Raw genomic sequence first — 27,059 nt, forward strand, 5'->3', positions numbered from 1 at the left:
TCTGTGACGTCAGTGCCGGGCTCAGATCAGCCTGTCTCTGATGCAGATGACCGGTAGGGTCAGACCTACTCCTATTTGCACAGACTGCAAAAATGAATTTGATGGTTTATGAATTGCGTATGGCTTGCAAATGGTGATGCACAGCTGCAGGAAACTGCACAGCTGCATCGGCCCGCAAACGGCCTGGACACCCATCTGTTGTCACCAAATGCTGTGCGGCTGCCGATCCTTAGACTGTAGTTACATTTTCCACCGCAGTTTAAGCTCACGCAGGCGTGCCTCGGCATGTACCAATGTGCAGAATAGGGGAAAACGACAAATAGCGATTTTTGCTGTTCTATGGACATTGTTGAATCAGGCCCATAGTGCCTACACACTCGGCATTGTGCATATCATTTAAAATGTCATCTACTGTGTACCCACCTGTTTTCCTAGGTTGTACAGATTTGTTCCTAAAAAATGTTCCTGTTTTTTTGTTCCTGTTTTGTCCTTGTTTCTTAGCTACAGTTCAGATCCTATACTTTATTGATTTATACGTTTATAATAATTGAAGAATAGTAGATAAAATGGAGAAAGTCGATTCAAATGAACATGAACTGATGAGGACTGTAGTGATCCCAGCTCCATACAGGCTACTGGGAGTTTAGAAATGCTCCTCTAATGTCACAATATGTCCTCAGTAACCCAATGGTGCTCTCTTCCCTAGTTTATGCCCAGTTCATAGTATTGCTTGGTAAATACATTTTTATTAATACTGGTCACACGCTGAATATTGTATACAATCATGCTGCATTCTGACAAATGTGTTGTTACGGTTGTTTCTGATCAAGCACACTGATCACTGAATGTTATGTCTTGTGATGGCGTTCTCTGACCAGAATTGAGCAGTCCTGCCAACATGGGACATATCCTGAAATGAATTAGCTTATGGAATGTTTGGATGCAATTTTCATTCCAAGCGACACCTCAGCAAGAACTGTGATGTAGCATAACGCAGTGGAGCATTGTCATAATATGAAATGAAGGTTTGAACCACACTATTATGGCACAGGCCAGACCACTTGTCAGTCACACGGTAAAAAGGGACATTTATGACAGACATTTTGTCCATTATTTTTCCGATTGCTTCTTTTTTATTTCTATTTTATGCTATTCTTTAAATATGACCATCGGCTGAAACACTATGCAACATTTGGTGTTAAGTCTATGGATGTTCTTCTGCCAACATGTAATGATGCCAAGTTTATTCACTCAGGGGTAGATGTATGAAGCAGTGATAAGGGAGGAGAAGTGAGCCAGAGGAGAATTGGCCCATGGCAACCAGTCAGCACTGAAGTAACATCTATAATTTGTATCATATAAAGCTATACAGAGCAGCTGATTGGTTGCCATGGGCCACTTTCCATTGGCTCACTTGTCCTCCACTATCACTGCTCCATACATCTACCCACAGAAATGATTCCACTAGAGAACAAGCCATTATATGTGTGTGCTCCTCTCACGCACTGTATTATAATACAATTTAAGGGCCTGATACAAATTTGTACTTAACCCTGATGGTTTATGTACATCTCCAATGTCTGTGGGTCTGCACATGTTCAGAACAAGTCCTGCGTGATCACTTGCAGACCCCCCCCCCTTTATGTCAATCAATCTGTGGCAATTGGGTGGTAGCAACCTGGACTCTTCTACAAAACAGCTGCATGTCACCCCTGAATTGTAGGCATACTGAGTAATCGCACACAGATTTCCTGGCAGTCTGAGTAAGCTTCAGCTTAGGTATACGACCAGGACTGCGATGACCGATACATCGTCTTCAGTCGCAGGCTTGCAGCACTCAGAACGTCGATGCTAGTACATGGCGTCCTGTTCCTACAGATCCTTCTGGCTGCATTATTATATTAGTTGTACAGGATTCCCTTCAGCTGCGCAGTACCGCACATAACATAATCAGTAGTACTGTATGCCCTTCAACATTTGATCATGTTTTGCTGAAGGATATTATAAATACAACAGGACACATGTACTAGTCAGTATTTCAACAACTCGTTCCTCAAAGACCCCTAACAGCTCCAGATTTTAATCACAAGTGACTTAATTAGTACTTCAGTCATTTTATTATAAACATCAACCTTGGATATCCTGAAAATCTCCATCTCCAAGCCGAGTTGAGTGAAATGAATACTGACCTACATCCAGTAGAGGAATAAAACCGCCACTGGCACCAATAAGTGCTTGTGTTTTAGGTCCTCGGCCCCCACAGTATTGACACACCTGATTAATCACTGACATGCTTATAATTCCGTACTATGCTCCATCACCTCTGAACACATCGGTGGCCTGGGAACAATCCTCTGCTGTGCAGCATGCTTGTTACAAGTCATTTGCGACAAAAGCAATAGCATCGTCCTAAAATTAATTTTCACATACAGGGCCAGATGTACTAAGCGTGAAAAGTGATACAACTGAAAGTGATATAGTGCCAGATGGCAGCTCCTAACTGGCACGTCACAGACTGTGTTTAAAAATGACAGTTGGCAGCTGATTGGGCAGTGGTTTATCACTCTGCATTTTATCACTTTCGAAGGCTTAGCACGTCACCCACAGACTGTTGTAGTCTTGAGTTTAAATGGACAACATATCTGGGCCTCCACAGAGTGCGTGGTCCTGGTCTAATATCTGAAATGCCTCTTATTATAAGATGCCACTGGCCCTTATTCAGATCTGATCACAGTACACATTTGTTCTCAAAATGGACAAAACCATGTGCACTGCAGGAGAGGCAGATGTAACATGTGCAGAGAGAGTTAGATTTGGGTGGGGTTGGGTTGAACTTAAAATCTAAATTGCAGTGTAAAAATAATGCAGCCAGTATTTACCCTGCACAGAAACAAAATAACTCACACAAATGTAACTCTCTCTGCACATGTTACACCTGCCCCACCTGCAGTGCACATGGTTTTGTCCATTTTGAGAACAAATTTGTACTGCGATCAGATCTGAATAATGGCCACTGTCTGGTGGGGGTAGCCAACCCTAGTCCTCGAGAGCTACCAACAGTGCATGTTTTGCAGGTCTCCTCACAGAATCACAAGTGAGCTAATTAGCTCCATCTGTGTATCTTTTAAAATGTATCAGTGATTAATGAGTGCAGCTGTGCAGCAGCTAGGTTGTCTGGAAAATGTGAACTGTTGGTAGCTCTCGAGGGCTAGGGTTGGCTACCACTGGGCCTTATTTTTAGGGTAATGTGTGGTTTATATTACAATTACTCTCAGTATCTGGTGATAACATTAATTGCCACTCCCATCTATGGCTCAACACATATGTACAGTAAATCCAATGATTTTTTTACTCCCACTAGTGTAAATATGTCAACAAATAAGATTTAATGTTCATATTAAAATGTGAATAAATCCATCATTTAATGCCATTTTTATATATACTTCATTAGCTTCCTCATTTACCGTTATGGGTTTTTCATAGCTTTTATCTTTTCTGGCGGCCAGCTACGACATCCCTGCCAGCCACCTTCCTGGGGCAACTCAGGACACGCCACTTTCCAGCCGCACCGAGACAGCCAGTTGCAATATTGTGGAGCAGGTGGATATCCCATATGTTTACCACGCGCATCATAACATTTTATTCATTGCAAAAACTACAACAGCAGTTTGCTCTGTGGTGAGCAATGTTCTCAATACAAACAGCACAAGATTATATCACAGCACTATGGGGGTGATTCTGATCTGATCGGTCCCTGGGATATTCGCACTGGGGACCAATGTTTGCGATCTGCACATGCGCATAAGCAGGGTAGTTGTGAGAACGCCTCGGCAACTTGCACAGTCTCTGAAGGCGGGGGATGGGGGGCGTGATGGAGGCAGCCAGTGGGGTATTCACATGGGGACTAGCGTTTCCGGGGGTGGGCGGCTGACGTTTCAGGACGTCAGTGCCTGCCCAATCTGCGTCCCAGACACTCACAAATATAATGCGCTGAGAATGTACACATTGTGGCGGGCTGCACTCGTATTCACTCGCCTGGTGATCGTAGGTACTTGGCTCATTAAGCAGGGAATTTACGCTGCTTAGCGAGTCATCCTGAATCAGGCCCTATGTAACATACACAAACTGTGTACACTGGTGTGGCTTCTTTAAAGATAAGTACAAATTCTGATACCCAATTGATGTCACTATGGCCCTTATTCTGATCGGTGCGGCCGGATCCGATTATGTGGCCAGGACCGTGCGTGCGAAACCCCGCCTTCCATACGGATCGCCAACTCCGTCCGTACGCGGTAAGAAGCTGGCCGAACGGACCGCACGTGTATTTTTCACGGAATACGCCTCCTCCATCTCAGGAAACCTCCCCCATCATTCGATGGTCGCAGACCATCGAATGCAGGACCGAGTGCTCCACCAGCTCCCGCAACCTCAGACCACACGGACATTTTTCCGTGCAAAAGCAGGGATCTGGGCGGGCAGCTGACATCCGGCGATGTCATATGTCCGCCCCCTACACATGCGTCACGGCCGCATTACCATACATACGCCCAGCGTTTGCATGGGAACGTCCATGAAACGCGGGGCGTATGCATATGGTAATGAGCCCAAATAGCCCTTCACGCCCCTCTCCACCCCCTGTTCGGAGTGTTCACATTTCATGCGGGATTTGGCCGTACGCCCCGCTCGCACATGCGCAGAGACGCGTCTGCACATGCGCAGACACAAAACATCGGCGGCACGAACGCACGCGGATATTACCGCACCGACCAGAATAAGGGCCAATATATTCCTCCATACTATAAGATGGATTGCTCACTGGCCTCTAGCTCTGCCAATAGTAACTATGGCCTTCCATCCTCTTAAACTAATCTATTGACTTTCAATATCTCATAACAGTCACCCATAATGCAATGTAGAACACTTACCCTGACGAGACCAAGAGATTATCGGTGTCACATCGCCCTCGACTAGACACTCCATTACTGCTGTCTGTCCCACTCCCACAGTCAGGTTCTGTGGTGCATTAATGACTGTCAGTTCTGCAGATAATGGTTTCCAATCTGAAAAGGAACACAGATAATAAGGTTTGACGTTACAATGATAGGTAAGAAGAAGTCATTTCATGGAACTTAGGGGCCCAAGTATATCAATTAGTTTTAGCTATTTAAAACTCGGCGCGTATGATAAACTGTGCTCCAGACAATCCACTCCTAACTGTCATGTGTTTGAAGAAATTACAGTTAGGAGCTGATTGGCTGAAGCACCATTTATCACTGGGTACACATTGGCAAATATATCTGCAGATCAATTGATCTATAGATATATTTGTCATCAGATCTGGCAGCATGTTCTCCATACACACTACCTGACCCATCTTGCTTGAAGTCACAACTGGGTGGGCGAACTTAAATGTGCCCGCCAAGTTGAGCTGTAAATCATCGATGGCTACTGTGCAGGTGTACGGACGGGACGATCGGAGGATTACCTATACACAAAGCACAATGCACCTTATATATCTTTAGATAAACCAGCTTTGTTGCACGGTGGATGTGATATGTCTGTGAACTACGCCATTCACAGACATCTCACTGGTACAGTATATCTGCCAGTGTGTATGCACCATTGAGCTGGGTACACACCTACAAACTTATCTGTCCCATGTGTCTGGTCGGAACAAAAATCTGGTAATATATGAGAGCATATGGCAATCAACCATTTGCTCCCAAATGCTGCTAAATAGACACAAATTATAATTTGGGTAAATTTGTTAAAACAAGCAGATTTAACCAGTTGTCTGTTTTCCAGAATTTGGAAACCAATGTTGATTGTAATTTGCTCCGGTACATTACCAGATTTTAACTCTGTAGGTGCGTACCCAGCTTTAAGGTGCCCACACACAAAGAGATATTGGATCCAATCTGATATCTATCCAATTTTCCTTGAAATTCAGAACACCCCAGTTCATGGCCACACACAGAACAATCAGTAAATGATCAGAGGGTTTACTCAATCGTCCTGTGTGGCCATGAGAAGGGGTGTTTTTGGGCTCCCCTGCCGTCCCTCCCCCCTCTACGACTAGAGGCCGGTGGCAGGCAGCTTCAAAACTATTCATTTGAATACGGCAACCGTTGATTGGCTGAAAGAGCTCTCAGCCATTCAGCGGCAGCCCTATTCATTTGAATATGAGTTTTGAAATCGTGTGTAGAGTGAGTTAGATTTGGGTGGGTAAACAAAAAGAAATACTGAACAGCGCTGAGTTTCACCAAAACAATACAACAACAAAATATACTTCATTATAAAATAATTAAATGTAAATTAAACATAAAATCACATTGGTTAAAAAGGTGCAATCGTGTATAGGAACCAATAAAATGCAAATTAATATAAACACGACCTCAATATGACTTGTGAGGATGCATATGGCAATGGTGTCTCTCATACTGAGGGGTAAAGTAATGTAATGCACAGTGTGATCCGGTATCATTAATTATGCATTCAAATGGTATGAGTCAGTACGCAAAGATATAAAGTTCTGGTCAATTTCCCAGCAATGTATTAGTTACCCAGTATTGGTCCGAGTCCATGTATTGCCGTCTGAATTAGCAAGGTGTTCTCGCAATAAAGTGCTGTTATTGTAGACGGAGGAATATGACCTCCGTAAGGTGAGCTGAAGGTGCTAGTCCGGATCTGTATGGTAAATAGGTCTTTGGTACACAGGCTTATACTCTTTAAATGCATGATTTATGATACCGGATCACACTGTGCATGGGCACATTACTTTGCCCCACAGTACGAGAGACACCGTTGCCATGTACATCGTCACAAGTCATACTGAGGTCGTGTTTATTTTTTATTGGTTCCTATACATGATTGCACCTTTTTAAGGAATGTTTTTTAATGTTTTATTTACAATAAATTCTTTCATAATGAAATATATTTTGTTGTTGAATGGATTCAGTGAAACTCAGCGCTGTTCAGTATTCTTCTTGTTTATTTGCATGTATTTTTGGAGAGATTTACTGACACAGCTCTCCTGAACAGCAGCTGTGACTGCGCCCAGAGATCTGTACTCTTCGGCAATTGTTTAGATTTGGGTGGGGTGTGATCAAACTGAAATCTAAATTGCAGTGCAAAAATAAAGCAGACAATATTTACTCTGCACAGAAACAAAATAACTCCCCCCAAATCTAATGCCTGGTACACACCAGGACGACTAGGGCCTGATCCCATCAATCTAGATCCAATTCCAACCAATTGGATGTAGATTGTGTGGTGATTGGGCCCTTTTCTGTCCTGGTGTGGACCGATACCGATCCGATGCGCGGTCCTGCAGGTCGGTCAGTCGTTAGCAGGTAGGATCTGAAGAACGACCATACAGCCGGGTGCGGCTCGCCATCGGATCGGACCCGCTCACGGTGCACATCGTGAGCGGGTCGTGCCCCTCCGCATCATCGTGAGCGGGTCTGAAGAAACACTGACGACCCGCTCACAATGTGCATCGTGAGCGGGTCCTCGTGGTGTGTACCCCACATAACTCTCTCTGCACATGTGTCAATTTGCCCCACCTGCAGTGCACATGTTTTTTTTCAATCGGCAAAAATTGCAGTCTTGCTAACAGGACTGAATCAGGCCCACTGTGTGATATGATGCACCACCGATATTAGTGGTGCTGTGAAGATGAACGCCCCATGGGTAAACAACACTGAAGAATATCGTTAACATTCTGTACGTCACCGGGACCCCCCCAAACACAGTCACTGCCGATATCGTTGGCCTACATGTTTAGTCGATCAGGCAAATTTTTAATGATCCGCTGGAGCGCGCATTATTTACGATATAGGTGGTTATTCTAGTTGATTCACAGTACACCCAATAAAACATTGGGAGCAAGTTTTTCATGATTTTTCCTGATGTTTTACCAATATTTTTGAAGGCTATCCAATAAAAAAAACAATATTTTCTCATGGAAAACACACAGGTTCAGTGTGTTTGGTAAGAATACAGTGCTGCATTTTGGGAATTGGTTTTGCCTGCCCGAGGGCAAATTATAAATCCCTTATATTCCGCGGCACGCACCCGTTTATCCCAGCTAATTGGAAACCCAGCGGTGAGACAATAACCTGCAATCAATGACCAAGAGTATTTGGATACCCCCATAGGCACACACACATATATACAAGTGTTGCATATCGATATCCTCGTGCATTGCAACTAAGATGCATTTTTGGCAAAAAAGAAACAAAAAATTCCCGCTACTAGAAGATTCTTACGCGACCAAGAGGGACTGTTTTTTGTGACTGCAGCACAGATGTACAGTAGGAGAACATATCTATTGGGACAGCACGGATGGTGTAATGGTTAGCATTACTGCCTCACAGCGCTGAGGTCATGGGTTCTATTCCCACCATGGCTCTAACTGTGCAGAGTTTGTATATTCTCCCCGTGTTTGCGTGGGTTTACTCCGGGTACTCTGGTTTCCTCCCACAATCCAAAAATATACTGGTAGGTCAATTGGCTTCCAACAAAATTAACCCTAGAATGTGTGTGCGTGTACATGTGTTAGGGAATAAAGATTGTAAGCTCCACTGGGGCAGGGACTGATGTGAATATTCAAATATTCTCTGTACAGTGCTGTGGAATATGTGTGCGCTATATAAGAAACTGTTAATAAATAAATAAATAATATCTATAGGTCCTTATTCAGAGTTTGCTGTACTGTATGTGGCTATATACACATTTCTATACCGCACACCAAGGGCCCGATTCAGACCTGCTCACTGGGCTGCGAGTGTTCGGAGCAAATTTACAGCCCTGCGTCCAGGTCTGAATCAGGCTCCAAATGTAGATATGGACCCATACTTAATTGCTGAGTAGCTGAGGTCTGCTGTAAATATTTGCAATGATCTCAACAATATTGTGAAGCCTAAATATATGAATTTGTACATCTCACTTAAATATACTGCTGTGTTTTGAAAAGGGGCATACACACGGGGCGATTACCTTACAACTTAAGGAACACATGCAAAATCACATTTTTGTTTGTTTGACTGAGAGGTTTATTTACTAAAAGTGCAGGTTTACAAAAGTGGAGGAGTTACCAAAAGCAACCAGATTCAGCTATTGTTAGATAGTAGGTGCTAGATATAGGATAAGTACAATATGATTGGTTGCTATAGGCAGCCAATCAGATCTACATTTGTAAAACCGTATTATAGTAAATATATCCCAATTGTGGCGCTTGTTACACATCAATCATGCCAGGTCATGTCATGTGTCTGTGGTCGCCAAGGAAGAAACCAATAGCCCTGACCACGTTGCTGGTACATATTAAGGGGGTTATTCTGGTTCACTCCTTCTGGCAAATTCCTTCTCAAATGGACAAACCATGTGCGCTGCAGGTGGGGCAGATGTAACATGTGCAGAGAGAATTAGATTTGGGTGGGGTTTTCCTTAAAAGTGAGATCTATATTGCAGTGTAAAAATAAAGCAGTCAGTATTTTCCCTGCACAGAAACAAAATAACTCACACAAATCTAAATCTCTCTGCACATTTTACACCTGTCCCCCTACAGTGCACATGGTTTTGTCCATTTAAGAAGGAAGATTGCCAGAAGGAGTGAACCAGAATAACCCCCTAAAATACGCAACTGGTGAGGCTCTTTAACTAATGAGTACTGTCAAACAAAGATTTGACACTGGAGTAAATTCTTCCCAATGCTTCATCACTAATAGATCTTTACAAATGAGCTTAATGAATTCCTACGCGGACGAGCAATTACCTTTCTCCACTGACAGCTGAGCCTCATTGCTGTACCTGGTGCCCAGAGAGCTGTTGGCCACACAGCGGTATAAACCCGCATCTTCCTGCTGGACCCCAGAGATCTGCAAGACCCCAGAAGGAAGGCTGATGAACCTAAAACAGAGCACATAACATCTGGTAGACAGAAGAGGGCATGCACCTAAGGTCACAATGCCTATTTGTACTGCCACTGCTCATAAACCTAAGCTGTTATTTATATTCCCTGTGATACGCATACTATTTTTGGATCACAAATTACTGTAACACCAGCTCTGACTATACAGCTAATAGCTTGCTTTAATTAAAGAGCAAGATCTGGAGAGCAGCAATCTGGAATATCATCACACTGCAACAGAAGGACCCTTGGACATGTGCCATCTCTCCAGTAATACACTGTGTCATCCTTGCAGGCAAGAACTGCCGCCTGCATCAGCTAAGCAGGTTGGGCTGCTCTGTGCATCATATCAGGGACTTTTGGGGACTTTTTCCAGGAGGTGCTTAAGGCAGTGAAAGGGTAGATGTATTATACATGCACATATATCATGTGGTTATAACCAAGGCGAAGCAGGGAGAGGTAGCGACAGGATGTATTAACATTTTGGATGCTGGAGAGGGGGGATGAAAATTCCCCCATCCATGTCAGATTCCACAAAGTGCATCAGCCTAATGCTGGCACTCTGGGTGAAATGTAATACAATGAGAGAGATTTAGAAAGTGAGAGATTTGGTAAGAAATCTCCAGGGTTTTTTAAAGCGGCAATAATTGACACTGCAAAATCAAACCTGGAGATTTCATACCAAATCTCTCACTTTCTAAATCTCTCTCATTCTATTACATTTCCCCACTCTGTGTCTCGCCAGCAGCCACCTCTGCCAGGGATAGAGCTGTCTCTGTTGGGCAGAATGAGCGACGACACCTGCAGGTGTTGAAATTGATAGCTGCGGGTGTCAGAACGGTCAGTGCCACAGAGCAATCATACATTGCCAACAATATCAGTGCGGTATCTTATGTAGGGTACACACCAGAACGATTTGGCCCAAAACTACCCAATTTAGATACAATATCGACCGATTGTATGTAAATTGGGCAAGTTTTGGGCCATTTCCGATCCGATTCGCGGCCCAGTGGTTGGTTTGTTTTTCAGATCCTACCTGCAGCAGGCAGGATCTGAAAACGACCATTCAACTGGGTACAGTTTGCGATCAGATCGGACTCAGATCGTATTCAGATCGTGAGCGGGTCGTGAGCTGCACAGATCATGAGCGGGTCGTACGAATGTCTTACGACCCGCTCATGATATGCATCGTTCTGGGTGTACACAGCATTAGATAGAAGAGCTGATAATGGCAGGGACATACAGCCATTTGCCACACATCTTTGCATTCAGAAGCGGTATCAGCTCACATAACCTCGGTTCTTCCTAGGTTCGGGGGAACTATCAAATAAATATCACTATTATTACACAAAGATGATAAATAACTATTACCATAGTAACATTATTAGGATATTAACATGGAAGAACTTAGTGTAGACAATTAGCAGGTAACTGAAATCCATGAACAATAAATGACACCCAAAAAGCAAATGCAATTAAGAACTAGAGTTTCTAAAAGAATATAACTAAGGAATTGAAGTAGCTGTGTCTAGAGACCTTGAATCTGGGAAATTCCCAAAGGAGGTGAAGGAAGGCTCTTGGGAAAGCTGCATTCAGGGCACAGTAAAGCATGTTGGAAGCACTGAGCCTCATTATTAGCAATGGGTCTGGTGAGTATGCTCTGATGTTAGGATGCCCTGTTCCTTAAAACTTTAACTCATTCAGATAAAAGGGTCCAAACAGATGTATTAAAATATTTGCAAGAATGTGTTGTCTTCTTTTTCACACCGAGATGTTCTAAGCCTTGAAAAGTGATACCACCAACCAATAAGCTCCTGTCATTTTTCAAACACAACCTGTGACAGGGCAGTTAAGAGCTGATTGGCTCCATTTAGTACATCTGGCCCTCAGAGCATAAAGAACAGACCTCCTCCTCTCTAATGCTGGATATGTTAGTGTCTCTTCCTCTGGCAGTGCACTTTATATGTCCAGGTTCTGCTGCCAGGAACACGTTCTTCTTTCACTGCTACCAAATCACTGTGCCAGCATGAAACATGTACATTCATTTCCAAATCATGCAGGCTTCGAGGCCCCGGCCTGTGCCATGTTCATTTCCTCTAGCTTCTCACACTGCTACCAATCTTTCAAACTGTAGAATCAATACAGATGCTGCGGGCCATAATTCATCAGCACTTCGCCTGCCGCCCATTTCATGTTAGTGGGGACAGCAATCTAAGAAGCCCATTAAGCCTTTCATTGAATTAAGGCAGCAATTATTGAGCTGTATTTGTGAACAATTAGGATATTCTGAGTTAGGTAAATAAACTGTGATGTTCACATATGACTGGTCTCCAGGGCTCATGTCCGCAGGGCACCAGCAGAATCACACATAACTCATGTATAGTAATTGCAGGTGACATGTGATGGTGTGAGCAAGTATCAAAGCCTCTTACCTAAGATTATTAGTACTAGCTGAGTCCTACAACTCTTATGTCGGATATGTGTAGTTACCTGTCAGTGGCAGGGAGTAGAGACTTGTCTCTCTGCCATGTGATCTGTGGAGGTGGCAACCCGTCAATGCCACACTCAAACCTCACCAGGCGGTTCTGCAACACAACCTGAGGTTTCGGGTGCAGGTGGAAGGATGGTAGCCCTTGGAAAAAAACACAAAAACATAGTTAAGCACAGGAATATAAGGTGAGCACAAATTTGGGTGAAAACTATTTGCATTATGGGTAAGTAGCCTTTGTTAGTTTTCACAGAATAAAGTTGTAGTATTCCATGGTGGCCACCACAAACGTGAAACCTAATACCAACTAAGCTGGCTCTAATACTGAGGCAATGTCCTTATTACCAAATGTGTTAAACACTGTTTAGCATATCACTGAGGTAAAAATGTTATCTCCAAATCTACTGGCAATAAGCCGATATATGTATTATTGGAACGTGTACTCCCCACTATCTGCCATATTGACAGAAGGTGCTATGCACAGAAACCTAGTAACATGATTTTTTGTGCATTACTTGTGAAGCCTTTTAGGGGTAAATTTACTATGATGGGAGGGGTATGGATTGGTTGGTCAACCTAAAGATGGTCGGCAGTCATTAGGATGACACCACTAGGTCGACATACTGCAAGGTCGACAGGTCATTAGGTCGACATGGTCGAGTTTGACAATCAAAAGGTCGACATGGCAACCTTTTGACTGTCGATCTAGACCATGTCGACCTAATGACAAGTCGACCTAGACCCATGTCGACCTTGCAGTATGTATCCCATGAGAGTTCTATTGAAGGATGTTGCCCATAGCAACCAATCAGATTCTACTTCTTATTTAGTTAGCACCTTCTAGAAGATAATAGATGTGATCTGATTGGTTGCTTTCGGCAACATCCCATCTTCAACAGAACTCCCATCTTAGTAAATGCACCCCTTAGATTCTCAAAATGACAAGTGGTACTTTAGAGGGTGGAAGAAGTACAGACGCCCAGTTTCCTGGAATTAGGGTGCTGGCACCCAGCTACCCGCTGTGTCTCCCTTTTTGCAAAACAGATGGAGGTCAGGATTGTTTCTGTGCACAAGACCTCAGTCCCCTAGCACATATATGGTTTCCACGATTTCTGGATTTTCTGGTTTACTCGATCTGTTGAGGTGTTGGTGCATTTCTGTATGTTGGGAAGGGTGATTGAAAAGAGGGGATTAAATGGGAGGATTTATTAAAAAAAGGAGGAAAAAACAGGTAAGAGGAGGGGGTGTGAGGATAGAGGGAATACAAACTTTAGGAAAGTTGAGGGGGAATGGGGTAAATAATGCAAGAACGAAGAGTGAAACACAGTCATACTAAAAATGAAGACAGGGAACTGAGGAAGAAAACGGGGTTGAAAGGAGGCAAAGAAAAAAGTGCGGGAAGGGAGCATGAAATCAAAGATGGAAAGAGACTGGCAGGATGAATGAGGGAAATAAAAACGAGTTAGATAATTTAAGTGTTTGTGTATACTAGGCAAGAACAAGAACTTATGTGACCCACCAGCAGCTCCAGTGGCGGATTCAGGGGGGGGGCACCTGGGCACGTGCCCCCCCTGTCATTCTCATTTTGTAGATGAGGACCAGAGCTTTCCAACGAGCCCAGCCCCATGTCTCTAGCCACCCGAGAACCGGAGATATCGCCTGGCAAAGCTGTAACATTTTTTCCCCATAGGATAATATGGGACCCGTCAATTCCGACCCCCACCCGGTTCCGACGGCTGCCAGTTCCCCCCCTGGCATCACAGGAGCTTGCGGTTGATGTAATTCAATTCCAAATCGCTGGGCCTTCAATATGATACCAGGATGGTCCATATCAATCAATCGGTTCCAGAGATATAGCGTGTAAACCGATGTTTTATTTTTGAAATGTAATTTCATGGCTGTTCATGTTCTTTGAGGGCAGATTACTCTGGAACCAAACGTTCCAGTTTCACTGGACCAAAATCATTCAAAGCCCACTCAAAAGTTCTTCAATATGATACTTGTCTCAGGTAAATGGGTCAGTTAGTTCCGAAGATATAGCTATAGTTAAATTAGATAACTGGTTAAAAGGGGGGAGGGGTGGTTTTCTCTTCCCCTCACACCAGAAAATGCAGGGACTAGGCTGGTGTAAAAGGGGCCAACCTGGGAATGCATTTTCTGGTGTGAAATGGGTATTATTTCAAATAGCTGGGACCTGCAGTGCTCAGAATACAGCCAGGCTCTGACACTGTCAGTGGCTATCACTTCTGCCTGGCGGCGGCTGTCCCCCATTTACCACGAGCATGTATTCCCTGTTGGCAATGAGCATGTAATCCCACATGGCAACGAGCATGGAACCTCTGGCAATGAGCATGGAACCCTTGGCAATGAGCATGTAGATAAGCAGCACTTACTGTATGTAGCATAATTTTTAATAGGCATTATGGTGTTTGGCATAATACATAATGGACATAATGGCGTGTAACTTAACGTGTAATGGACATTATGGTGTAAATGTTTAATGCGCTCCTTTAGTGGACAATGTCCCTGTTTATGAAGCGTATTGTGAATTTTGTCTTAATCTGTGTGGCATTATGTGAATTTTGTCTCAATCTGTGTGGCATTATGTGAATTTTGTCTCAATCCGTGTGGCATTATGTGAATTTTGACACAATCCATGTGGCATTATGTGAATTTTGTCTCAATCCATTTGGCATTATGTGAATTTTGTCTCAATCCGTGTGTTATTATGTAAATTTTGGCTCAATCTGTGTGGCATTGTGTGAATTTTGACACAATCCATGTGGCATTGTTTGAATTTTGGCTCATTCCATTTGGCATCAAGTGTAAGGGGCAAGTATAATGGGGTCTAGTATTTTGTTGCATAATGTGTAGAAGTTGTATATGGTGTTGTACACTACACTCAAGGACACGCCCCTTGTTGAGTGGCCAAACCCCCTTTTCCAGAGCGCGCCTTCGGCGCGCGCACAACTACATCCTTCACTTTTGTCACCATGGTGGGCCTGCGTACTTTAAATGCCAGGGCCTATTTTTAATCCCATTGCCACCCTCTCTCTGCCGCTCTCTTAGCATGTACACTGGCACCACTAACACTGGCCCTCCCCCACCTAAACCCTCTTTTATCATGGTGCCCCCCCTGTCATTTTTTCCTGGATCCGCCCCTGAGCAGCTCCATCTGCAATGGGGGTCACTTGTGCGCTAGGCAGATGCCTCAGCACCTTTTAGTGCTTACTTATGGAACAGATGATGGTTCCAGTCACCTCCTGATATAGGTGCAATGTTACAGTGACCAACACACCAGACTTGGCTTTTGGAATTGCTGGTAAATGTTAGGTGTTACTGGATTAATGCATCTGACAATCTGCTATATTGCTTAGTAAACTTGCCTATGATCCAGTTCAAAAAATACCATGGATGATCGGATGGTGTCACACCTTAATCTACCATTGTTGAGCCCCCAATGATGGTCCAGATATCTAGGGCCAAGATTAATATACAGAGCTATATCCTTCACAGCTGTGCCATTTAGTGAGGGCTGAAGCTGCATTTGAGGTCAGTGTGACATGCCTCTCTGTGGATGATTTCAAAGATAGAGATAGGACATTGCCCCATCCACAGCAGGAACGGGTAATAATATAACTAGTGGGACCCACCTGACAATCTGATCGTGCCAGTTCTGCCCCTCACAACTCCAAAGGAATTCTGAACAGTGCAGAAGTAACTCCCCTCAATGACTGCTCCATCCTCCTGTGATATGAGCAGTGATCCATTAGGAAACACGTTGAGGTCTTCCATGACTAGTTGCTCTCCATCCTTCCACCAGGTGACATTAGTTGACATATTCCCGTTGCCTTGGTCACAGTCTAAGATGGCTTCCTGGCCTGGCATGAGGACAGTGTCTGTGGAGCCAGAATGGCAGCTGAGGTCTAGCCAGGCACTCTCTCCTGCAATAGAGAACAACAAACTGTTATACAATTGTTTAGCGACTGCAAATATAAATTATTGTGAAATGCCTTATGTAGATAATCCTGAATTAAGATAACTATAAAACTCGGGACTGATTTGTTTTGGCTGGCTTATTAAACAGACAGGACATACTGACAAGAAACAGACAAAACATGAATAGGATTTCTTGGTACAAATAATAACACCCTGATTATAACTGTCACCACTTCATATTACCACAAAGGGACACTTCAATGCTAACTATGCACTGTACAAATTTACTTTAGTTTGCATTTATTTAAACTGTATATGTAAACACATTGATCTGCAATGCTTACAAATATTAACTGACATAAGATGTTGGTGCACCAAAACTACACGCTCATACAACTGTGTATTTATTTCTGTGCATAAATGACAGAATTAATATTTATTTCTGTGCATAAATGACTAGCCTCTGCTTGCAACTGATGAGGCAGAACAGGAGTGGGCAAAAGCAGGCTGATTAAGGGTATGTTCAGGTAACTAGGAGCCTGATGTGGAGATCTTCGTAGAGCTGATTGTTTACCTCAGGTCCTGGAGAGGTGGTGGAATTCATATAACTGCCGCCTAATTCCCCCTCTCCACCTATTAGGCAGAGCCAGGGCCAGTGGAAGGGTTTATGGGTACTATAATGTTGAACTATTTCCACCTCACCATCAGTCGTGGTTGAACTATTTCCACCTCACCATTATAGGTGGTGATATTTGGTTCTACCCTGTCCTTCCCCTCACTTTAACCCCTGGTCTCCAGTGATGGGGTGCCTGTACATGTGCAGAATGGGTCCTGCGTCATTGCTAGCAGTGCCCAGAGCCAGAGCCTGATTGACAGGCTGTAAACTTTTGGGGGCAAGGCTAGGCAAGGCTGAGCAACTTTCCAGAAAAGGGGATCATAGACATGTTATCTGGGAGTGGCCAGGCCAAGACCTGCATCTTCGGGCACTGGTTTTACAGCCTCAGCAGCCTGAACAGCTTACCTTTCCTACTTAACTTGAGAATTCCTCCTATGGCCAATGTTCGCGCAAGTGGTCCGATGCTGTGTCTTCAGATGCAGCAGCAGATCACACAAACATGCAGGATGCACCTATTTACTAAAGAGACTTTGGTACTTCTTTACTTTCACGGCGCCAGCATGGCGCCGCGCGTCAGAGTCCCCTTGCGGGGCTCGCTTCGCTCGCCCACGCTGCGGGCTCGGTGGCTCGCTACGCTCGCCACGCTAATTAAAATCAACTCCATGCCAACATGGATAGTGGAGGTATGAACTATCCATGTTGGCATGGCGTTAACTTAGTTTATTTTACTTAATTAGTGGCGAGCGTAACCCGGAAGTACGCGCGGCGCCATGCTGGCGCCGTGAAAGTAAAGAAGTACCGAGACTTTTTTTTTGTTTTTTTGGTACTTGTTTCCTATCTGGGCGCCCAGGTTTTCAACGTACGGCACCGTAATGAAATCGTATCGCATCGCATCGGATTCGGTACGCGATGATGTACGATGGCATACGATGCTATCCGATCCGATTTCATTTTAAATCGGATCGCATCGCATGCGGTGACGCGATCAACCCCGATTTTTACATTGGAATCAATGTTAAATGGTCCCTGAGACCCGATTTTACATTGATTTCAATGTAATAACCCCGCAAACCCACGATTTGTATAGGAAACCCCCCCCTGATGGTTTAAAATGCGCCTCTATTGTTAACGCCACCCCAGTATTGACGTCAACCCGAAGCGTGGCGAGCGCAGCGGTACGCGTCCTCCGACTTTTTCATACCCCCACTATCCACGTCGGCGTGGAGTTGAGAAAAGAATAGTGTGGCGAGCGCAGCGAGCCACCGAGCCCGAAGCGTGGCGAGCGCAGCGAGCCCCGCGAGGGGACGCGGATACCTGTGAAGCCCGCGAGGGGACACGGATACCTGTGAAGTATCCGCGTCCCCTCGCGGGGCTCGCTGCGCTCGCCACGCTTCGGGCTCGGTGGCTCGCTGCGCTCGCCACACTATTCTATTCTCAACTCCACGCCGACGTGGATAGTGGGGGTATGAAAAAGTCGGAGGACGCGTACCGCCGCCCCTCGCGGGGCTCGCTGCGCTCGCCACGCTTCGGGTTGACGTCAATACTGGGGTGGCGTTAACAATGGAGGCGCATTTTAAACCATCAGGGGGGGGTTTCCTATATATCCTATGGGACAACCATAAAAGCGGGAACGAAATCGGATCGCATCGCATCGTTCAATATCGTGTATGTGCATTTGTGGTATCCGATGCAATGCGATCCGATTTTTATACGGAGAATAGCATGGTGCGCAATTAACGTAGCGGGCGCCCAGATAGGAAACAAGTACCGTTTTTTTTTTTTGCTTTAGCATATTTCCATACAGCAGCTGTGTACACCCAAACAGAGAGGCTTGCGGCTAATGCAGGAAGCCCACTGCATTTAGCCACAAGCCTCACTGTTTTAGCGGCCGCATATGCCGATTCCCCCTCGCTCCAAAAACGGAGTATTGAATACTGGCCAATGTATGATACACTTTGATGAGGAAAATTGTGGTCAGCAGCAAGGAAGGCTCCAAAGGAAAGCTGCAGTACAGTTCAAAATTTAAACAGGGGAGGCTAAGCAACTGCCACCAACTGCCATTCCAAACTGGCAGTTAGTGCGGCTCCCCTATTTGAATTATGCTGAAGCAGCCCTTCTGGAGCCACCACTGGTCAGCAGCAGTATAAAACCACTACTGATAGGTGCAGGACCGGCTCTACCCCAAGGCAGCTTTAGGCAGCTGCCTAGGGCGCCGGGATCTAGTGGGACGCCATTAAGTTTGCCTATCAAAACTCAAGGATGTCTATGAGGATCCTTGTTATACTTAATGCAGGTGGTTGCTGTGGAACCTCTACGACCTCACCTCCATACTTTCTCTTGATGCATACTTCCCTATTTTGCTACCCTTTCTTCCTGTACTCTGTTGTGGGTGACAAAGGGGAGGGTGCTGGGGGCCTCCAGAGAAAGCAGAGGTCTTGCCCACCTACCTGAGGGGCTGGGAGGACCACTCAGTTTTGGCAGGCTCCCTGCCATTCCAGAATGTTAGGCAATTATGCATTAAGAGTGGAAAATGGTTATTGGTGGCAGTATGGGGGGGGGGGGCAGTAGGTTGAAGTTTTACCTAGGGTGCTGAGAAGTCTTACACCAGCCCTAGATAGGTGACATCTATATTACCTATAGATGATCGTACTTAAATCATTACTAATTACATTAAGTCCCAGCCATCTATTAGCATTATCTGACATTTCCATTTGGGCGTCTATAGAACAAAGGATTCACATTTCATTTTTAAAGCAGTTAACGACAGACGTGTCAGTGTTTCTATGTAATTTGATTTTACATTGAAAATGCGCCTTTGCATTTATAAATAATAGTCAAGACAATATTCTCTCTTGTATATATGATTCCTCATTACTGAGTCAGCCCATGGAAATGAGAGAATGGGAACTGCGTGCTGTTAAAAGTCTCCCTATCTGCATAAGCCAGCATGAAAGCATGCATTACAAGTCAATGTATTTCAGCTCTATCTTACTGAAAGCCATATACAAAGATAACAAAAAGCAATGAACAATAATAAATGATAAAGCTGCACATACATGGAATAAATATGAAACTTGCTGTCTAGTGTGACGTGGGTGGCCAAATAAGAACCTGGACATGTAAAACTGAAACCAAGGGGGGGTATTCAATGCTGCAGCGAGCGGCCGGCGAGGGGGTTAAACAGCGAGGATTGCAGAAAACCAGCGATCTTCGCTGTTTAACCCCCGCGCCGGCCGCTCACTCTATTCAACGTTCTCAGGAAATCCTCGCCGTCACAGGACGGCGAGAATTCCCCAAAACAGCGAGACCCGCGGCTACTGCAGAAAACTCGCAGTTTTTAGCCGCGGGTCTCGCTTCTTCTGGAGCCGCATCCGCCAATTTCCCCTCGCTCAAAAAATGGAGCGAGGGGGAATTGGCGTATGCGGAGGGTGTGTTGAATGCTGTCAGGGTGAGTGGTGACAGCGAGCAGGAAGCCCTGCTCGCTGTCACCACTCGCAAACAGCATTGAATACCTGCCCAAGTGTCCGCTCATGGTCACAACCCTGAGGTCAATAGTGGTCTTCTTTCCCAGAGTGCCCACTAATAAAATCAGTGAATTACATAATTGCCTACCCTCCTGTATTCTGCAGGAGACTCCCTGAAATAGCAGAAATCTCCCTCTCTCCCTCATTAGTCTAGCAATCTCCCTCATTTCACCTAGCCCACATTACACTGTTACTTTTTTTGTGAAAAAAGGAATGAGAGACAGATACATTTACATTGAATCATCAGCGCCAATTCCCAGCACTTTACCAAGTATAGTAACTCTTACTAACTGCTTTGAGGCTCATCTACATTTGGATATAAGTAATTTTACAAGATTTCTCTCTGATGTAGCAGTGCACACCCACGCTTCTAGGTGCCACGTTCACAATCTCTTTTCACAATCTCTCCATATATGGAAATAGACACGCCCTTTAAGTGGAGCATGACACGCCCCCTCAACGGGGCGCTGTGGAAAATTCTGCTACCAACTATAATCTCCCTGAAACTAGTTTTCAAAAGTAGGCAAGTATGGTCAATTATTATTGGTTATAATATTGGTATTAGGCCACAAACACTGGAATATCTGGACATAATAGTTAGATGTACTCATTATATTCACACAAAGCATTTTTTGCACAACTAGCCTATGCTATGGATTTCAAATGAGTCAATCCTGCCATATCCAGTCGTCATGTTATCATCACTGAAATGATCATTCTTTCATGACATACTGTACGTGATATTATCTTTGACAGCTAAACAAAGAGAGGTTTGATCTCTTCCACAAGTCACATTTCGTGTTGGTGAGTCGTACACATACTGCATGACCCTGAGTGTGGGGGTCATGAGTTTTAGGAGCTCTGCCACCTAGAGAATATCCACAATTACCCTGCAAGTGGTCCTCAAGTCTTCAGAAAAAATGTTTTGATTGCTGCATGAAAATTGTATGCATTCATGCATCAGGGTGCTGCAACCAAACAGTCCAAGGCAGTTAGGAAATCAATTAGTACAGACTTTCGTTATTTAATCTCTGATGTACAAAGTTGGGTATTTAAAGTTATACAGGAGTCCATTACTCACGTCAGATCAACCTCAAAGGGGACTCATGAGACTGAGGTAACCTTGCAATTTCAGCTAAAAAGTGATATATTCAATCGATAGATGATATATTTAATTTGTCACCTCTTGCTATTATAAAGAGCAATGCCTCTACGTGCTCCCTGGTTTCCTGCACTCACAATAATTATTTTCTGTGCTCTGTCCACCTGAAATCTGAATAAAACTGAAATTGAGGGGTAGATGTATGAAACAGTGATAATAAGGAAGGAGAAGTAAGCAGAGGAAAAGTGGCCCATGGTAACCAATCAGCACTGAAGTAACATCTATAATTTGCATAATATAAATAGAGCAGCTGATTGGTTGCCATGGGCCACTTCTCCTCTGGCTCGCTTCTCCTCCCTCATCACTGCTTCATACACCTACCCCTGAGTGAGTAAAACAATTTATGGTGGAAGGAGGGCAGATGGGAACAAACACTCAGAGCATTTGTAGTCAGATCCTGATACACAGATGGAGGCAAACCTGACTTTTTTGCAGTTAAGCAATTTTAGGCGGCTCTGCGTGTGTCTAAGATGCACTGTGCATGTGCCATGATGGCATCGGACACAGAGGATTTACAGTGATTGACAGTCGGGGACTGTTCGGGGGGCAGTTACGGGAAGTAGCAGCAAAAAATGCAGATGTAACCAGTGGCTGTTCCAGTGAAGACCAAACTTAAAACATTGGAGCCACACCAGTTTTGCAGCTGTGAATGCATTTGCATCAGTGGCAGCTCTTACCCTTTTGGAGGAGGGGGGCTGCCGCAATGTGCCCCCCCCCCCCCCCCTCTGCTGTGCAGCAACTGCCACGCTTCCTGCACATGCTGTTCCCGGCCGCTGATCCCCTGCACGGGGCCAGCGCATGCGCAGTAACTTCATACACACTGCGCATGCGCTGGCCCAAGCCTGCACGGGCTGCCTTTGCAGCAGCCCCTGGAGGCTTAATCAGGTTCCCGGGTTCGGCGCATTTGCAGTATCGTCAGCTGTACTGCGCATGCGCAGAACCCATTTTGGGGGCTGTTCCGCATTAGCGCACAGAGAGGCATCCCGGAGGGAGGGAACATCTCCCAATGGGACTGCCTTGAGTGACTGGCAGGTCGGACTTCCAATAGGAAGTCACTGCCAGTCACATTGTCTCACAGTGCAGTCTCACAGATTGCATCTGGCTTCACTTAAAGTGGGTACACACGGAACAATGTCGGAAGCGTTTCCGACATCGTTAACGAGTGTATCAAATCGTTCATCGTGCGAACACACGGAACGATTTGATACACTTGACAAAAGATTTGTCTATGATCTGGAAAGATCATAGACCATTGTTAACGATTCGCGGGTATGCGCATCGTTAACGATGCACAGAACGATTTGAACGATTGGTCGTTCCCATCGATCGGGAACGCCCACATCGGGCTTAAAATCTATCCGTGTGTACCCAGCTTTAGGCATAAACAGTGGCGGATTTTACCTGGGGGGACTGCAGCCCTGCACCCCATGGGTAAAAACTGCCACTGATTTGCATACATGTCCAAAGTGACTGATGTTATAATAAACATTGATCTTTGTTTTCCAGCTGTCAAATGCTATACATTGCATTATTACATTGTTATGACTTTATGTGTTATTTATTTTAATAAACTGTGTTCCAATTAGTACATATATGCGATTACTATTTTATTGCAAGCTGAGGTTTTTAAATCCCCAGCTCAACACCTTGTTGGTCAATAGTTCATCTTACAGCAAGATACTGACCAAAAACATGCCTCCAGCCTATGCCAGAAGAGCCTTCAAGAAAAAGGCTTAAAATGATGTATGGCCACGTTTCTGGACTCTAGACTTACTGTACACCGAATTGTTCTGGTTTGGGATGAAATGGACAGAAGGGTGACAGGGTGACAGCTACAAGTGCAACACATTTATTGGAATGTCAGCAACAGGGTCGGGAAGATCTTCCCAGACAATGGGGGTCATTCTGGTTGGTTTGGTAAACTGGGAAACTTGCAGCTTACAGAGCCTCAGTGAGGCTTCCTAGCTACTCTGTCAGTCACTTCATTGTTTACCTGTATTCTACTGTATTCAATACAAAATACTTTTGTGTTACTTTTACACAAGGCCATAAACCAAACTACACCAACATACATCTCTTTATCTTTCAACCCGACCTCTTCGCTCCTCACAAGATCTCTCTCATCCACACTCATTAATTACTCCTATTCCCGATTGCAGGACTTTCTTAGGGCTGCACCCACTCTGTGGTCTCCCATGCACAATAAGACTCTCCTTCAGTCTCCAAACCTACAAGCATTCCCTGAAAACACACCTCTTCAGGCAAGCTTATCAAATTCCAGAACCAGCCACTTAACCTTCATATACCGTTCCAATCCAATCACTTCCCCGCTGCCCAAATACAAATCTCCAATTAACTGTCTCCCCTGCCTCATTACTCTTGGCTTTGACAAATTGAACCATAAGCCTCAAACATTGGACAAAACTCATAAAATTGGGTAAAGTTACTAAGATGGCTGTTCTGTTGAAGATGGGATGTTGCCCATCTAGAAGATAATAGATATAATCGAATTGGATGCTATGGGCAACATCACATCTTCAATAGAACTCCCATCTTAGTGAATTTACCCCAATGGGTATCACAGTCTGCAGCTGTTTGGGGGTTTAGAGGGGGCAGAAATGGCCTGTTTCCCAAATAGTGTCATCCCCACTTAAGAGCAGCGACTGGCTTGTGTTATCTTGTGGGTCACTCAGCCCTCCCATGGTGTAGCAAGTGATCAAGTGCTTGTGTCCTAGGATGCAGCACTGGATCACACATGCATCTAGAAACTGACAGATACTCAATGCAGGTTTTGGTTTAAATTTCATGGACAGACATATATAGTCCTCCAAGGTTCCCCATTTTGGCTTCCGGTGTCTAGGGGGGCTGGACATTATACCAGTGCTTTTCATTACAAAAATCATCTGGGGTGGGGACGTTTTGTTGGTTACTGATCCACCAACCCAATCTGGTTCTGGTTTTCACGATGTCACATTGACCCCTCTCACTGACATAGTGGAGACCTCACCAGGCTGTCTAGTTCTGTGGCTAGTGAATGTGTGTGTGTTTATGAACATTGTAAAGTCATGGGGAGTTGTTTATAAATAAGGACAAAGACATTAAGCACGTATATCATGGGCATGTTTATGGTTAGCATTGATTTGTGGCACTATATAGCAGGGTACAAGATCACAATGATGGGAATGGCCCCAGACTGCCTACTTCACTGAGGAACTGGGTGGAATCTGGTATACTGGTTTAGTCTCAAAGGTGTATGGGAGAACTCCAAAAAAATAATAATTTTGTAATTTGCAAAATGCTCCCTGCCTCTAGAATCAATCTGGAAATGTCACAAGTAAGTTTAATCAAAAGGTTTGACAGTGAGCACAAAGAGTCAGATACAAATAAGACCAAAACAGTGTTCCAACTGCACACAGAGCATCAGTTTAAATTGCTCTTGGCCATCATTGGTAGTTGTTAGTGAAGGCCTATTGTTTGTGGCAATTCTAAGGAGTGTTTGGAAGACATCAGCTAATTTGGGCATCAGATTTTACTGTGTTACTGTGTAGCTTCGTATAAATCTCCCTGTATATATTCTATAAAATCATCATTCTTTACTTTCCGGTCATTTACTTTCTAAAATAACCCTGCAGGAAATGTAGTGTTGCAAATACAATTATTCATTACAATACCCTACATTTTATGGGCGACACTGTACTAAAGTGAATACTTGCAGTACTTTGTACAAGTAAGTAGGTCAGAGATTTATGTGATTTCATTATGCCAAGCAAAGAATAGTAACATTTCAGGGATTGTCTGTAAAACTATAGACAAGTCTAACTGTACCTTCTTTCCGACAAAGCATCATAGTAAAAGACCACAAATAAATATTAATGTTTGTTCCAGACTTTCTTTTTTTTCTAACTTTATTCATATACATTTTTACTATTTTTAAACTGTCTCTGGCAGTTGCTAGGAAACAGTGATGTCCAGCATTCTGCTCTTCTCATCTGTTCCATCAGCTTGCATAGATGGAGGCAATGCATACCTGGGTTCACTCCAGAATAAAAATGTATCACTTGGATTTATAGAATTGAGTTAGAATTAAATGCATAGCTTTTATTCACATTTCCCATAATTTGACAGGAATCGTGCTACCCCCCTGAATGGAGCGTTAGGCATCGCCGTCTAATTGTCTACAGATGTTATTGCAGCAATCTGTGAACATTTGCTCAGATAACAGAGTTTTAGAAACAGCTATAACAAGAACCGCAGCGATTCATGGTGGAATGGCTTTGCCTTTTAAAAAAACAGGCTTTCCAAATGTAATGCAGGGTATACACCAGAACTATCAAGATCGCAAGAAGATTGTGAGACGATCGTACGATGTTTGCACGATCTGTATGGGGCACATGATCTGAACATGATCTGCTCACGATCTGTACCCAGCAGAAGGGATCTTTGACAAATCCTGACTGCAGCAGGCAGGCTCTCCCTAAACAACCAAATGACCAGCGGGGACACGCATCGGATCAGAATTGTATTGAAAATATGCCAGGTCGAGATTGGATCAAAATTGGGGGAATTGAGGCCACATCGTTCTGGTCTGTACCCAGCATTAGCCTAGATCTGACTGGAATAGATCAGGGGTAGAGGTACTTATCTTAGTTGGGCATCCACTAAGCTATTTGCTTAGTTTTGCGAGTCTGCTCCCCACGCTTCGGGCTCGGTGGCTCACTTCGCTCACCACACTATATAATATACCATCGTGAATCTTTCAGTAGATAAGGAGAAGTACTAACTCTGGCAATATCACCTACTGCACCAGAGAAAGAGTTCTTTATAAATAATGTATGCACTTTAGGGTTAAATGCAATTTGCCAGTTAAATATTCCAATTATAGCCATATGCAAAAAGAAGTAAGAACTAAAAATTCATATTATTTTCCTGAATGGTTCAAAAAGTTTTTCTTGAAAAAAATAATAATCTCAAAACAAATAAAGATCCCATTAAAATGAGACTAGACAGGAGCATAAATGTACTTTCCTCTCTGTAAAAATGAAAGCTTTACATCAGGCATGTCCAAACTGTGGTCCTCCAGCTGTTGTGAAACTACACATCCCAGCATGCCTTGCCATAGTTTTAGCATTACCTAATAGCAAAACCTTGGCAAGGCATGATGGGACTTGTAGTTTCACAACAGCTGGAGGGCCATAGTTTGGACATGCCTGGTTTAAAGGCAGAAGGTGCGTACACACGGGTGCAATTATGTATGAAATCGCTGGCAAAATGGTCGCTCAGCGACCATATTGCCAGTGATTTCATGTGCAGCCGGCGATAGATGGCTGGGAGTGCGCTCCCGCGGCCAGCCCTTCCCGCCGGGCAGGAGGTCAGCGCCGGAGAAATCAGCGCTGTTCTCCCATGCCCTGCGACGCTGC

At 44.3% G+C, this 27,059-nt stretch overlaps 1 protein-coding gene across 1 annotated transcript in view; it reads right to left on the reverse strand.

Annotated features, from left to right (window-relative positions):
- IGDCC4 (immunoglobulin superfamily DCC subclass member 4) overlaps positions 1 to 27,059 on the reverse strand; it is an 84,584-nt gene that overhangs the window by 32,410 nt on the left and 25,115 nt on the right. Inside the window, exons 2-5 of the mRNA XM_083184319.1 lie at positions 16,055 to 16,345; positions 12,404 to 12,545; positions 9,779 to 9,912; positions 4,926 to 5,060 (exon numbers count right to left, since the gene is read on the reverse strand). Coding sequence (XP_083040445.1) covers positions 4,926 to 5,060; positions 9,779 to 9,912; positions 12,404 to 12,545; positions 16,055 to 16,345 — 702 coding nt within the window. The remainder of the gene's footprint in view (positions 1 to 4,925; positions 5,061 to 9,778; positions 9,913 to 12,403; positions 12,546 to 16,054; positions 16,346 to 27,059) is intronic.

Source organism: Crinia signifera, chromosome 4 (genome assembly GCF_055691185.1).
Source record: "Crinia signifera chromosome 4, ASM5569118v1, whole genome shotgun sequence".
Classification (NCBI taxonomy): domain Eukaryota; kingdom Metazoa; phylum Chordata; class Amphibia; order Anura; family Myobatrachidae; genus Crinia; species Crinia signifera.